The 15,669-nt window shown below is 37.6% G+C and overlaps 3 protein-coding genes and 1 pseudogene across 5 annotated transcripts; all 4 read right to left on the bottom strand.

Annotated features, from left to right (window-relative positions):
- Positions 1–528: 528 nt before the first annotated feature.
- CER10 (3-oxo-5-alpha-steroid 4-dehydrogenase family protein) lies at positions 529–3,635 on the bottom strand. Of its 2 annotated transcripts, XR_016126656.1 has the most exons (5): positions 3,180–3,626; positions 2,888–2,927; positions 1,545–2,299; positions 739–879; positions 529–683 (listed from the first exon to the last, which is right to left on the bottom strand). XR_016126656.1 is itself a non-coding variant. In XM_008235397.3 (4 exons), the coding sequence occupies exons 1-4, from the start codon at positions 3,246–3,248 to the stop codon at positions 811–813; spliced, it is 933 nt and encodes a 310-aa protein (XP_008233619.1). In that variant the 5' UTR covers positions 3,249–3,635; the 3' UTR covers positions 529–810. The 2 variants fall into 2 exon arrangements, 1 of the variants encoding a protein (XP_008233619.1); XM_008235397.3 differs by having other exon boundaries at positions 529–879; positions 3,180–3,635.
- A 2,094-nt stretch (positions 3,636–5,729) lies between these two features.
- Positions 5,730–7,271, bottom strand: LOC103332646 (DNA/RNA-binding protein Kin17, conserved region). Its single transcript, XM_008235396.3, has one exon. It carries the CDS (start codon positions 7,031–7,033, stop codon positions 5,852–5,854), a length of 1,182 nt encoding a protein of 393 aa, XP_008233618.2. The 5' UTR covers positions 7,034–7,271; the 3' UTR covers positions 5,730–5,851.
- Positions 7,272–8,562: 1,291 nt separating this feature from the next.
- On the bottom strand, positions 8,563–10,438 carry LOC103332704 (heat shock cognate 70 kDa protein). Its single transcript, XM_008235449.3, is given in 5 exon segments — positions 8,563–9,102; positions 9,105–9,215; positions 9,217–9,446; positions 9,448–9,795; positions 10,136–10,438. Coding segments are annotated over 5 exon segments (1,323 nt in total). The 5' UTR covers positions 10,344–10,438; the 3' UTR covers positions 8,563–8,676.
- A 1,859-nt stretch (positions 10,439–12,297) lies between these two features.
- Positions 12,298–14,506, bottom strand: LOC103332703 (heat shock cognate 70 kDa protein-like; annotated as a pseudogene). Its single transcript, XR_016127391.1, has 2 exons — positions 14,176–14,506; positions 12,298–13,810 (listed from the first exon to the last, which is right to left on the bottom strand). The product of XR_016127391.1 is annotated as a heat shock cognate 70 kDa protein-like (transcript).
- Between the last annotated feature and the right edge of the window lie 1,163 nt (positions 14,507–15,669).

Here is a 15,669-nt window from a genome sequence, read left to right as displayed (position 1 = left end):
ACAACTCAACCAACCCTCTAATGTTTTTTTGCAAGCATGGCACTTATGTTCTTCGTCATTCCAGAACGTTTATAAGCATATGAATTCATTTACATGAAAGCTGCGAATTAGGAGGGAGCGAATCGAACGCCAAAGAGACAGAAATAATAATATTGGTGAGTAATGTTGGGCAATGAACCCAACTACAAGCTACATTTTATAATGCATTAAACAACATTATAGATGACTAGTTAAAAGCCACTACTTTGTAGTGGCTGGCAGAACTCAAATCCTCTCCGTCACCAGCTAGGCATAGGCCTTGATATAATAGTTCTAGCTAACAATCATAAGGTGGGAGCCCCCATGTCACTTTTAGTTCAAGAAAAGAGAAACTAAAGAACTAAGAATTTCATGAAATGTTCTGATGGTGTGAACCAAATCATAACTCAGCACATTCATGCAAGATTGACAACCTCCATTTAATTGTTTAATTTTATGATGATTGATATATTTAACAAGTTAACAACATTATTGCTTTGAATTCTAAAATTATAAGAAAGAGAAATGACATAGACGGTCAAGAAGTACAAATGACAAAACAGTTCAACTGGAAAGAACAAGGTGACCTATCTTGTATAGATCCACAAGCAAATCCCTAACTAGTTCAAATGAATTACAACATCTAAGCAGAATGTTAAGGTCCATCATGGACTTGAGTGAACATGCGATTTCGACTTCTTCAAGTTCATCACCCATCCAGCATGGATGGAATCCAACACTTGAATACCCAAAAGACCAGCAAAGGCAGGACAGCCTAGTCGCCAGTCAATTCTACAGGAATGGAGGTAGTATCACCCATCGACGCGGATACTTCGGTCTCCCGTCCTTCCCATCAAATATCTGTGATGGCAAACAAATCATGTTAGCAATGCATTCATATCAATACATTCTGACACTTCCATGAATGCAACATGTAGATGTTAGCATGCTATCCATCAAATATAGTTTTTCCCCCCACCATCCTATTTAAATAGAGTAATAGGCAGTGACAAATAGGTTTGCTAAGGAATCGATTTTTGAATCAATCTAAAATTCAAAACAAACTATCTTAAGATAATAAGAACAGAAAACTTTTGGTATCAAATTTCGTTGTAGTTCAGTTTACCAAGCAATTATTAATCATGCATGCAGACCCACCCACCCAAGCACTGACACACAATCTGCAAATCAAACTATACACATTTTTTTATGTATTATAGAGTTATTCTCTAACAAGGTAATTAAATATAGTTCCTAATAAGAACTCGATTCTCAGCTAGTAAACCCTATATGGACGGCTAAAATGCACAATGGGCAAGATCTAATACACTGAGAAACAAGTCTTTCCTTATTATAGAATATCTATGCAAGTAACTATGTACAAATATTATTTTTGAAAAGTCATGAAATTAAACCCAGCCGAGGTAGTTTTAAATGTAGAGCAAGATGTTAGCTAAATGGAGACCGACATTGAAGCAACAAAACACAAGCAGTTATTGGTGTAAAGAAACAGTCTAGAAGATTACCTTCTTCAAACGGTGGTGCTTTGCAAGGGCCCAATTTGTCATGATAGATGCAGCAACTACAAGGAAGACATAACCAGCAACTGTCTGCGTTGCAATATTGAAGCCCAACCACTGATAGATCTCTGTAGTGTAATTTGCACATGTCACAATATTAAACAGAAAACCATGTGGAATTTGATATCCTCCATTTCCATCAGGGCTTCGCAGGTTCCTCAGCAGGATATGGCAATAGAAGTTTGAGATCTGAAATATTATCCCCACAGCAAACCCAATCTTCATTTGGAGATCACTAACAGGGGTGTAAAGTGGGTGATTCATATAGTAAGCTATGTAGGAGCCAAAGCTCCAATAATAAGCACAATTCCGGAATACATTCAAGAGTGGTGAGGTTGCATGACTGAAGCGATGTACAAAAAATGTCTCCATAATACGTTTGAAGTAGTGGAAGCACCAGTAGTATAGAGCATATGTTTGGACTGGGCGGATGACACGATCTCCTTTGAAGCCCAAGTACTGGTAAACATTGAAGTAGTAAAAGATGGGATAAAGGACCAAAGGCCCCAAATACTCAAAGAAGAAGAGTGTTTTGTAGGACACTTGTGGGCCTAGGTCCTTGAACACCACAGTTAAGTTGTCTGAGTTTTCACTGATATAATCTTTGAGACTCTTCTTGTAGTTAAGGACAACTGGCCTCTCTTTTGATCCTGGTTGGACGGGGAGAGTAAGCCGCTGCCTTGCAGGATAGAACTTTTTGGCTGTTGACATAAGGCATGAAATCATGTTACGATAATTCATAAAACACAGAACCTCCTATACAAATTTCTTTGGGAGGGGCAAGTTTCTAATGGAATAAGGCATATAAGGATGAAAAAAAGCATCAATAATGACATATATTAACGTAGACAATAACAGATGTCAATAACAAATAATTCAGGCCAGGAACCCAAATTCCAAGTTTGCTAACAATGTTTAAGTATTTGTATTTCTAAGACAAAGGAACCACACTGTACACACATGGCTCCCCATGATTTATTCTTCATTTTCTTTTAAAAAGGGATAGATCAAAATACTTTAGTTAATCCAAAACAATAGTACAGGATTGTGTCCAAAAAAAAAAAAAAAGTTAGTAAAATATGCATTAAACAAACATGATGATGCAGCAAGACTTAAAGTCACAGTTCTTAAGCATAGAGCGCTCAATCAATCTTATCTTTGGGTTAAAAAATGTTGATTGACCAGAAAAACAGTCTTAACAGACAAGGTTTAAATAAGTTCAACAGAAAAGAAAAGCATAACCAGTTTAAATAAGTTCAACAGAAAAGAAAAGCATAACCAGCACTTACTTCGCTTATGGATCGCCTCCTGCAGATCAGTCACAGTGGCCTGCAAGGCAAACAGAGAGACGAAAAAAGTCAGCAAAGGTAACGATTGGGTTCTACTAGTAGTTGAAGACTTGAACCTTTAACCATTTGAATTTAGAAAAAACTTTAATCTTTCACTAAACTGAACCCAACCCAACAAAAATTTCAAAACTTGATTGCTTTCGTTTTGTGTTATTTTCTCATTGAAATAGAGATATCGATGAATTACACAACTAGCGGAAAAGAAGAAAGTAAAAGGTAAAGAAAAGCATACAGAATCACTGAGCTCAAGGCCACCCTTAACAACTTCTCGACCACTCCGTGAAACTACGGTCACCTTCATCTTTTCAGAGCAAGTGAGAGAGACCCACTTCAGCAAATCGAGCAAGAAGCAAACCCTTTAAGCCGTGAGCAAAATCACGCAACTTCCATTCAAATTGCAGAGCACGAATGAATGAGAAGAAAGAAAAAGAAATGAGATTGAGAGTGAGATCCGAAAATGGTTGCAGGCTAAGGCTCTCTTTAATAACGACGATGATGTTGAATATTGAATTTGTTTGGGTGTGCAGTTTAGTGTAGAGTAGGAGTTGGTTTGGGCGATTTCGGATGTAGAAATTAATGGCGTACGGTTGGGGTAGGGTAACTAACTATGGAGGCTGATCAACAACACCACTTAACCCCCCAAACTCCAACCTCCAGCTGAACGAAAACTACACTACTGATCAAGTTTGGAATAGGGCTTGCTTCGGTGGGCCATGGTTTTAACTATCCATCCTACCGAACCCGTCAGACCCGCCTATCCTCAATGCACGTCGTTTCAAGGTTCATTACGATGTTATGCGCTAACAATTTCTCTTGTATTGGACGGACAATTTTTAGCAAACATATGAAATTTTTAGGGATTTGTGATGTGAAGTGAAACTAACAATTTCTTTTTATCATTTCACATGAGTTAGCAAACATATGAAAATTAAGAATCAAACTGATCGGAAAATCAGGAATAAGAATCATTCCACCGCGTACTGTTTAATAACTTCACACTGATGTTTGAATGCTCATTATGTAATTTATTGTCTGGGGCCCATGCAGTAAATACTATAACCAGATCTATAATTAAGCCGTCGGTGCAATTATTCAATTAAATGCTCATAACTAAATATTTAAATTCCTAAATTCATTGTTATTGACCAACTTCATGGTTCAATTCGAGCTGCTTTTTTTTTTCTTTTTCTTTTTTCTCATGAAAGTTTTGTTTTAGGAGAACAGCTTGCATCTCACGAGAATAACATTGTTTTGCCATCCCCATCTAATCACATTCCTTCATGTGGAATCATTATCACACGTGACGGAATGTGATTAGTTGGAAATGGCAGTGCTATCCCGGAAATATACAAGATTTGTCACATCTACATACCCTCAAACTCCCCAAATGAAGGAAGCAAACCAGATGCATTTTCTTCAGCTTTATCCAAAATAATTGGGTGATTTAGTAAACTTACATTCAAAACATGAGTGAACAAAAAAAGTAAATTTATGCCATGGTACAGCACTTAAACAAAACAACAAAGCAAGAAACATACCAAACACCTAAATCCAATACTTCTACTACAGAGCCAAGTACACTGGGGTAGATCCCACAGTTCAAACTTCAAAACAATCTAACGTCAGGCCTGCAACTTAATATCTCATAGCTACTAGCCTCTCTGAGTATCTTTCCATTGTAAATACAGCTATTTCTCTCAACCCTAGTACATAATAATGGAAAAGGATGTACAAGTGCCAATCCCCAACTTGTTCATCCACTGAAAATATGTTGCAAAAGGAACCGTGTAACAGTGCATAAAAATAATGGAAACATGAACTATGGAATACAAGTGCAATGAGAACCGTTGGTTTCCACGGGCAGCAAAACCATTCACAGGGGCTCTAGACTGGTGCCAGAAGAACCAGGGCATACATAATAGGCAGTATGATTTGACATAAAGAATTTTTCATACCAACTTTGCAAAATCAATCTTGTGAGGCAGCAGTTGTGACGAGGACACGACTCAACTATCCTAACACCTCTATAGCTGTACCTAGCATCTCATCCCACATTAATATGCTTTTCAACTTTTCCATTACCAAGGACCTACTTTCAGACATCAACTGGGTGAAGACTCAACCCCACAACCAACTGAAAAAGAAATCATATTATTCATACCAAAGACCCCAAACTACCTACCATAAAAGCACACAAGAATTATTTGTTTACCCAGCAATGACTATTGAGAATAAATAAAGCCTCGTAAATGGTAGTAAAATTTCCTGAAGGAAAAAAATAATCCATTGCTTCATGCATCAGTGCCCAAAAGTGGGAGAGCTCCCACATGTGTGTCAGCTCTTGAAGGAATACGCATCACACAGAAACACTTCAATGTTAGGTAATATAGAACGAACAAGAATGGGGCTGTAGAAAATTGGGACAGACTAAAACGTATAAAAAACATAAACCATAGCAAGAAATTAGAAAAAATGTCATGTTATCAATTACCAGCAATTGCATGGAAATTTCTATTTTGTCTTCTAAACAATGTCCGCAATGATGAATGAATCTGCATATTCGGATGCTATATGCAGTGTGAATTTCCATATAATATACAAAGTTAAATATACTAATTACAATATAACTGAAAGACAGGAATGAGTTTACAACCAAGCTACTATGACTGTACACAAACTGATATAAGTAAAAACTTTTTGTGATAAACATTACAAAATAATGTTCAAACTTTCAAGGCATAAACATACAAGGAGACAGAAGAAACATGGATAAGCATCAGAATAGACTTTAAAAACAGGGTAACAAATAGACATTCAAAACAAGGTAACACATTTGAAAGGCAGATGATCAATCATAAAAAAATATAGTTCAGTCTCAATTAAAAAGGTTTTCAAGCAAACTCATTAGGCAAATTTACAAATATCCTCATACTCAACAGCTTTAAGAACTCTACCATCATACACACCCTTCTCTATCTGCACCTTAGCGCAAAACTTATCTGTGTCCACTGCCAGCAACTTTGCATTTGATCCTCTGTAAGCCCCATTCACTATCTTCACGAGGCACCCAATTTGCGGAATCACGGTCTCCAGCTCTGCCTGGTCAACTCTCAAGACGTGCTTGCTTTCAAGCATTTCAATCTCCCCCACATACTTGTCGATCACTTTTCTCACAACCCCTTTTTGCTTATAGTAACCCTTGTCAGCCAATGCTTTACTCATAACTTTAACAATGATTCCTTCGCATAACCAATAATCCTTCCTATTAATCCTCTCCTTCTTCTTCTCATCCTCCCTCATCAACTCCTCCAATGCCAAGCTCCCCGCGCCACCACTACTTCCATTTTTCGTCGAATTCTTAACCTTACTCTTGTCATCCTCTACCTCATCAAAAACCAATTTCGAGCTCTCCCCTTTTTCTTTCGAACCCAATTTCGAGGACCCAAGTGCAAAACCAATCTTGACCCCACTCTCCACTTTAATTTTCCTATGGATCTCATCTTCTGAACCTTGATCAACCCCATTACCCACGGGCATCGACTGAGCAACCCTCTCAATCTGCTTCCTAATCTCTCTCTCCTGCTTCTCCTCCTCAGCCATATCCGCCCTGAGTCTCTTGTTCTTCAACCTCTCCTTAAAAAGGGTCTCCGAATCTCTATCGATATAAGTAATGAACCAACCCTTTGGCGTCTCCTCAACCTTACACTTACCCGTCCTCCCCAAGTGCTTCACGAACTCGGTTAACGTGGCCCACTCAGTCGAGTTCATATGAACATGGTGGCGGTCGTTGATGTACTCGTTGTAGACCACGGTGGCGGCGATACGGCTGAACCGGTGGCTTCGTTTCATCAAATCGAGAAAACTTTGCTCGAACTCCTCGGAGTAGCCATCGACTATGCGATTAGAGTTTTCGCCGAAGATCTGCATCTGCCGCTGGTGGCTTTCGCTCATGCAGTGGCATTTGAAGCCGTTCTCGTCTCGACATTGCTTCTGGCACATCTGGCAGTACCATCGAAGCTTCTGGAGTCCCTTGGCCTTGATCCGATTGGCAATTGCCTTGGGGGTTAGGAAGTCGTTCTTCCCCATGATGATTTTACCGCCGAATTGACAGAAATATTGGTGTAATTTGAATCAGGATTGGGGTGGTGTTTTGATTGGGGAATTGGCAATATAAACCCTAGATGACGGAAGGGCTGGACCTGATGAGGGTTTTATTTTTCGTGAAATCTCAAGAGCAAACCCGCAAGTCGCGACGTTCTCTTCTTTTTATTTCCCAACAATATATCCCCTTCCTTTTTATACTAATGTCATGTTTACTTTCCAAATTCTTATGGGTTTCCAAATTTCTGATTTCCTATTTGTTCCGAATTAAAAATTATCTGGGTTTTCTGTAATCAAATACCTTTATATTCTTTTTAAAAACAAAAAAAATACATTTATATTCTTTTTCTTTTTTTCTTTTTCTTTTTTCAAAGGAATGAACATGTCATTACCATAGAGTGTTACATAAAAGTCCAAAATAAAAGTCAGAAAAATAAAAATAAGGGCTCAACCAAACAAAATAAAAACCCAATCTAAAATACAAAAACCCTAGATTATATTCAGGAATGCAATTCCCATTCTTTGATTTTCCTATGTAAATTCCTAAATTCATAACCTCTCCGACCCTATTATATTTAGGAAGAAAATTATAAAATGCTTGCCATCAAACATTACGTCGAATGTAAAATGTTCACATAAACGTACAAAGAAAGCATTACGATGAATTACGTTAGCATTAGTTGCACATAAAATCGTGAATGATTGTGAGCCGGTGATACAAGAGGGGAAAGAAAACTCACTCAATGGCGCGTGGAGGATTGATAGGATTTATGAATACTAACTATCTATTATGAATTCATATGTAAATTCCAAATTTTCAGTATAAATCAAATATCATCTGTTTAAACGATTGTGGTATAAATTTTGTAAGTGAATTAAATCAAGAAAAATATATATCATAAGTGAATTAAATTAAGAAAAATTAGAAACGCTAAGCATTATTAGTTGCCCAAATAGAAATGGGCTCAAAGATGAACCGAAATGGGCTAAAGCCCAAAATAGAAAAAGAATTACGGATTCGAATTCTAAAGTTCGAACATGAAGGAAATGGGCTAAAGAACTGTGAAGATAAAAGGACGACGTGGTATAAATTTCGTAACCTAGAATTGGAAGGGCAGCGAGCAATTGTGGCCGGCCGCACCGGTTCAGAGTTGAGACGAGTCAGAAGGGCGGCGTAGTATCGTGGTGTAAATTGAATGGCGTTGGGCCGTCGTATCGTCGACATCTGTTTAAACTTCTGCAGATGGTTTAATCCTTCACCTTTTCAAGATGCTCATTCTGCGGTTGGTCGGTTGGTTGTTATGGGGCAAATGAGATGTTTTATTTCGGACTTGAAAATCAATCTTTGCGTCTGATCATGATGTGGTGGTTAGGGTGTTGTTGTTCTTGGGGTTTTCCCCCCCCCCATTTCATCAAAGAAAGAAAATCAATCTTTGTCTGAGTTTGTCATCCCATGTTTTGAAAGACTAGAAATAAATTATATATTTGTCTAACCTTAAAATTTCAACTCCTTCCAAGTCGAGGAGAGGCCATTAGGACTTAACATTAACAACCAATAAGATGTGACAGTTGATGAGTACAAGTTATCTCAGTTTATAGCATGCCACAAATTGAAGTTCCTTACATCATTATTTTAGATCAGTCTCAATTCCTTCACAATTTCTTCGGTCACTGTTGAATGTAATCCCCTTCTTCTGGCCGGTGGACATGTCCTCAGCAGAGACGCTTAGAATCCCATTTTCATCAATGTCAAAGCATGTTTCAAATTTAGGAACACCTTGGGGAGCTGGAGGAATGTCATTAAGGTAAAATTCACCTAAAAAGTTATTATTTTTAACAGTTGCACTCTCACCCTCATAAACGCGAAAGGGGACAGAAGATTGGTTGTCCTGGGAAGTAAATAAAACCACCTTCTTCTTGACAGGAATTCTGGTGTTTCTTGGAATCACAACTGTCATAAAATCTTTCTCACCCGTATAGAGTGAAGTCCCTACCCCAAGTGACACAGGGGTGACATCCAGAGTCTGAAGTCTTGAAGCTTCCCAGTTGGATTCCCACCACTCAAGACTGCAGCTTCAACAGTGGCACCGTATGCGATAGCCTCGTCAGGATTAAGGCCATTGCACAGCTCCTTCCCGTTGAACACCTCCTGCAAAAGCTGATTAAGGCACCTTGGGGATCCTAGAAGAGCCACCGGCAAGGACAACATCATCGATGCTGCTTATGTCCATATTTGCATCCTTCAAACACTTTTCAACAGGCTGCATGCATATCTCAAAGAAATCCGTGTTGAGTTGCTCGAATTTGGCACGTGTAATATTCAAGCAGAAATCAATACCCTGATTCAAACAATCAATGTCAATGTCAGTCTCAGACATAAACGAAAGCCTCCTCTTCGCCATAAGCAATGGCTGCAGCAGTCGGCTCATTGATGATACGCATCACATTTAGGCCAGCAGTAGCACCTGCATTTTTCGTAGCCTGTCGCTGAGAGTCGTTAAAGTAGGCAGGGACGGTGATAACTGCATTTTTCACCGTTGAACCGAGGTAGGCCTCAGCAATCTCCCGCATCTTTACAAGAACCATAGATGAGATTTCTTCAGCGGCAAATTGTTTCTCCACGCCCTTGTGCGTAACCACAAACATTGGCTTCTGAGCAGGACCTTCAACGACCTTGAATGGCCAATGCTTCATATCATTTTGAACGCATTCATCACTGAACCTCCTACCAATTAACCTCTTTGCTTCTGCAAATTGATGACAAAATTAGAAATACACAATTCGACAAGGAAACAGGTCATACGATAAAAATAAAAGCATATTTTTAATATAAAGATGTTGTAATTACTGACATGCTATATGTTATAATTTATAAGCAAACGATAGTGAATAAGTACACCTTCTGTGCTGAACAAATCAGTTTTAATAAAAGTACTAACTTATGAAGTGTCGGAGAGAAACGAACAAAAACAAGAAGACATACAAATTTTTTTTTCTTTTTAAAGGAAGAAGCAGAGCCTCAGCAGATTACAAAGCTTATTTGTGAAACAAATTAATTGGTCATATGTGGGAAAGTCATGATCTTACCGAAGATGGTGTTGACGGGGTTTTTGAGGACCTGATTGAAAGCAGCATCACCAATGAAGCGGTCAGTACCTGTGAAAGCAACGTGAGAAGGAGTTGTCCTGTTCCCCTGATCATTCACTATAACTTCTACATGATCATGCTGCCACGCAGCCACGCAAGAGTAGGTTGTCCCCAGGTCAATTCCGATAGCATGGTTAGCTCCCGCCATTGTCAGCTAAAAGGAAACTTGAAAGAAGAAAAATGGGTGAGCGCCTCAAGTCTCTGACTTGTGTAGCATAGACCGGTCCGAGTCGTAATAATAGACCAGAGGAAGACTTGTTTGGGAATGTGTAATCGGTCTTACAAAGAATTTAGGGTTTTCAGTTTGGTACCCTACGATTGTCCCTGTATTTTTTTTTCAATTTCAACAAAAAAGTGTCAAACAAAGTAGAGCAAATATTCAATTATGCTCATATATTTTATTCTTCTATAATATGAAGGTATTTATAAAGAAGTACAACCCTAAATAAAATAGGAAATAAATTCAAATTACAATAGAAAATAAATATAAATTACAATAGGGAATAAATCTCTATTATAATAGGACTAGATAAATGGGCAAGTAACCAAAATCCTAACTAAGTAAGGACTTGCCAACAAGAAGTACACCTAGGTTGAAAAATGGTATGCAAACTCCAAATTTATTGTGTGTTTTTACATTAATTTAGTTAGCAATTGATCGTTGCGTAGAAAATGCCGTTAGTAGTCGGATGATGTCAAATGTCAGTGGCATAATGTGAAATGAGTCGGAACTGCCCCTGTCTCTCTCTCTCTCTCTCTCTCGTCTTCTCATTTTACCGACGGCTTAAATTGATTAAAATATTAAAAACCCAATTAAAAAAAAAAGAAATAAGATTAAAATCAATAACAAAAAACCCCTCATGGAGTATGTGAGTATTTCATTGTTTAAATTGAAAATGTAAGGATCTTAAGAATACAACTGTAGACTACCAAACTAAAATTAACTCAATAATTTATTTTGATTCATTATTTTATGTAGCATTAAATTCTATGTACCATAACAACATAATACAATAAAGCGGTCAGTATATGTGAAAGCAACATAAGAAGGATATATACAATTTCTGCTACTATATAGCACGCTAAAGTATATATACAATTTTTATAATATTAATATATATATATATATATATATATATAATATAAAGATAATTTTTTTTTTCAAGGGTCTTAAAAAATTGTGGGTCTTGTGAATTGAGGCGGTGGAGTGAAGGTGTGCACATGTTTGATGCACTTGCACCATTTGAAGGCCCCAGAGCAACATAAGAAGGATATATACCCTGAGAGTACGAACAGTAAAATTACTTTTAAAAGAAGAAGAAGAAGAATATTCATAATTCAGCGTTTTGAGCCTGACTAAGTTGATCAAAGCAGACATTAAATATTAATGAATACTATCTGTTATGAATTCATGAGCAATTTACACCCTTGGCATAGTAGTAGAATGACTGTAATTTTCAGTATATAATATGTATTTCAATCTTTGTATGGTCGTTGCTCACTCAAATAACCAACACAAAAGTTAAGTTGGTAAGGTATGGTTCTTCATAATTCATCATTTCTTATATCTCATATTTCTAAATTTTGATACTATTTAGTGCTTTTGTTGATGTTAATTCTAATCCTTTTCTTATGATCCGTGAAATTAACAACGCAATTAAATATTAATTTTAAGAACACCCTCCTAGGACCAAAAGTGACTTTTAACCTATAATTAATATCTATGAATAAAAGAAAACAAAATGATAAGTTAAATTTAGTTTAACTTTATATTTTATTTTGTCACAAATTCTTATGTTATTAATAAGCATTAGTTACGCTAGCATTATTACTTGCCCAAATAAAAATGGGCAAAAAGTTGAACCCAAATAGGCTAAAGCCCAAAACAGAAAAAGAATTACGGGTTCGGTCTCTAAAGCTTTCAACATGAAATGAGCTCGAGAACTGTGAAGATAAAACGACGACGTGGTATGTGATGTTGTAACCTAGGATAGAAGGCCTGCGATTGTGGCCGAACCGGTTCAGAGTTCAGATGAATCAGAACTACGGCGTCGTATCGTCGTCTACAGGCAAGGGTACCTAATAATTCTTTTAGAATGAAATTATATATTGTCTAACCTTAAAATCTCAACTCCTTCGAAGTCGAGGAGAGGCCATTAGGACTTAACATTAACAACCAATAAGATGTGACAATTGATTAATACAAGCTAATCCCAGTTTATAGCGTGCCACAAATTGAAGTTCCTTATATCACTTTTTTACATCAATGTCTCAATTCCTTCGCAATTTCTTCGGTCACTGTTGAATGTAATCCCCTTCTTCTGGCCGGTGGACATGTCCACAGCAGAGACGCTTAGAATACCATTTTCTCAATATCAAAGCATGTATCAAATTCAGGAACACCCCGGGGAGCTGGAGGAATGTCATCAAGGTCAAAAGCACCTAAGAAGTTATTATTTTTAACTCTTGTACACTCACCCTCATAAACTTCAAAGCAGGCAGAAGATTGGTTGTCATGGGAAGTAACTAAAACCCGCTTTTTCATGACAGGAATTCTGGTGTTTCTTGGAATCACAACTGTCATTTTGCCCCTCCCAGTCTCCACTCCAAGTGATAGAGGGGTGACATCCAAGAGAGTGAGGTCTTGAAGCTTCCCATTTCCATCCCCACTCAAAACTGCAGCTTCAATAGCTGCACCACATGCCACAGCCTCATCCGGATTAATGCCCTTGCACAGCTCCTTCCCCTTGAACACATGCTGCAATAGCTATTGCACCTTGGGGATCCTAGAAGAGCCACCAACAAGGACAACATCATGGATGCTTCTTATGTCCATATTAGCATCCTTCAAACACTTCTCCACCTGCACCATGCATTTTTCAAAGAAATCCATGTTGAGTTGCTCGAATTTGGCCCGGGTAATAGTTAAGCAGAAATCAACACCCTGGTCCAAACAATCAATATCAATGTCAGTCTCAGATATAAATGAAAGCCTCCTCTTCGCCTTATCACTGGCATTTCTTAACCTCATAAGAGCCTTGGAGTTTCCACTAATGTCCACTTTATGCTTCCTCTTGAATTGCTCAACGCAATAATTCACCATTCTGTTATCAAAGTCACCACCTCCTAGATGAGTGTCTCCAGAAGTGGTCTTCACTTCAAAGACACTGTCAGCTATGGTAAGTAGTGAAACATCCAAAGTACCACCACCCAAATCAAATATCATCACATTTCTCTTGCTATACCAACCGGCCTTCTTGTGAAGACCATAAGCAATGGCTGCAGCAGTCGGCTCATTGATGATGCGCATCACATTTAGGCCAGCACTAGCACCTGCATTTTTCGTAGCCTGTCGCTGTGAGTCGTTAAAGTAGGCAGGGACTGTGATAACTGCATTTTTCACAGTTGAACCAAGATAGGCCTCAGCAATCTCCCGCATTTTTATAAGAACCAGAGATGAGATTTCTTCAGCAGCGAATTGTTTCTCTACGCCCATGTGGGTAACCACAATCTTTGGCTTATCATCAGGACCTTGAATGACCTTGAATGGCCAATGCTTCATATCATTTTGAACACATTCATCACTGAACCTCCTACCAATTAACCTTTTTGCGTCTGCAAATTGATGACGAAATTAGAAATATACAATTCCACAAGGAAACAGGTCATATGATAAAAATAAAAGCATATCGTTAATGTAAAAATTCTGTAAACTATTCCAAATTCTGTCACTCTCTCACTCTGCCACAATGATATTACTAATTAGTTGTTATGTTACAAGCAAACAATAATGAATAGTAGACCTTCTGTGCTGAACAAATCACATTTAAGTTTTAACTAAACTACTAGCTTAATTAACAAAAACAAGAACAAAAAGAAGACAAATTAAAAACAAATGGAAGAAGCAGAGCGTCAGCAAAATTCAAAGCTGATTTGATAAACAAATTAATTGGTCATATGGGAGAAGATCATGCGCTTACCGAAGATGGTGTTGGTTGGGTTTCTTATTACCAGATTGTATGCAGCATCTCCAATCAAGCGCTCAGTATTTGTGAAAGCAACATAAGAAGGAGTGGTCCTGTTGCCCTGATCATTCACTATAACTTCTATATTATCATGCTGCCACACAGCCACACAAGAGTATGTAGTCCCTAGGTCAATCCCGATTGCATGGCCTGCTCCGGCCATTGTCAGCCAAAAGAAAACTCTGAAGATCAAAATCCCACAGCCTCGCTCAGTTGGGTTTTAGGTAATTTTTTGATTAGAGAGTGTGTGGTGACTGTGGGGGGGGCTGCCGAGAGTGAAGGTTGGCTTTGTGGGTGTTGGGATGGTGAAGAGATAGGAACAATATTAGCGTTTCATTTTTAAGGTTCTATTTTTTGTAAAAAAATCTTATGTCAACCCCGAAATAAATTTATGTGGTCCTTTCAAATCTTATAAATTTTGTAATAGAAGTCTTTAAGATCCATAAGTAAAAAATCTTGATTATAGAAATCCATTAAAAAAATCCTATAAGTAATTATATTCTGCTTAAATCCGCAAGACTTATTTTATCCCTAAATAGTCTTTTAAAATCTCACATGAATACAACCCCTTTGGATTTTAGGATTTTAGGGTCTAGAGATAGAAGAGATGATGACCTCCACTTTTTACTGATTATAGATACATACATATATCTTTTTTAAAGATTGTACATAAACATTATGTTAGGTTTGTGAAAAAAATCTAACATGATTATTCAATTCAAAATTAAAAAGAACAAACTGAATAGAGGCCAAATTAAATAAATTAGGAAATAAAATATAAGGGAATGATATATTCAACATTCACACCGAAATTGCCAGGACCTAAGGCAATTGTCAACTTTTTCAACATTAGTGATATTTAAGTGATGTTTTGATGTCTACATTACATATTGTTTGTTGCTTTTATATTGCAATCGTGAATTTGAGTTCAGATAGGGGTGTTGTGGGTGGGTTGCGTAGAGTTGTTAAAGGGTTTGTGATATTCGTATCATGTATTTTTCACCTATTAAATAACAGGTTATATCGTGTCAACACATTAAAAAAACTGAGTTGACAAGCACACCCATTTCATACCTCATATTATATTCTTTTGTTCACTCTCTCTTTCACTGATGTATGTCACCCACTTGGAGAAAGGAAAAAAATTATAGGTTCTCTTTTTTCTTTTCTTTGTTGGCAGTTGTTAGAGAGGGAGAGGAGGATGACACACGACAAAATTAAAGGTTCTTTCTTGGTGGGGATGAAAAGGAAAAAGAAGAAATGTACGGTAGCCAAAGAAATAGAAGAAAGGGAAATAGAGAAAGAGAGAGAGCCGGAAAGAAAGACATGCAGAAAAAGGAGTTGCCGCACCAAGAAGCTAATAAAGAACTGTACCACGAAAAAAAAAATTATACAGAAAAAGAGAGAGCGGGAAAGAAAACAAAGGAAAGAGAAGTGGCAATTTTGGTG

This window comes from Prunus mume, linkage group LG5 (assembly GCF_029339155.1).
Source record: "Prunus mume cultivar Tortuosa linkage group LG5, ASM2933915v1, whole genome shotgun sequence".
In the NCBI taxonomy this organism is placed as follows: Eukaryota; Viridiplantae; Streptophyta; class Magnoliopsida; order Rosales; family Rosaceae; genus Prunus; species Prunus mume.
The sequence above is the reverse complement of the archived record's forward strand: the minus strand, read 5'-3'. Positions and strand labels throughout refer to the sequence as shown.

Bases quoted from the DNA above. Each gene is read 5' to 3' on its own strand.
- CER10 (XM_008235397.3), bottom strand. From the start codon at position 3,248: ATGAAGGTGACCGTAGTTTCACGGAGTGGTCGAGAAGTTGTTAAGGGT. The intron at 2,928-3,179 runs GTATGCTTTTCT...TTTGCCTTGCAG, and splicing joins GCCTTGAGCTCAGTGATTCT to GCCACTGTGACTGATCTGCA. The intron at 880-1,544 runs GTAATCTTCTAG...TTGCCATCACAG, and splicing joins AGCACCACCGTTTGAAGAAG to ATATTTGATGGGAAGGACGG.
- LOC103332646 (XM_008235396.3), bottom strand. From the start codon at position 7,033: ATGGGGAAGAACGACTTCCTAACCCCCAAGGCAATTGCCAATCGGATC.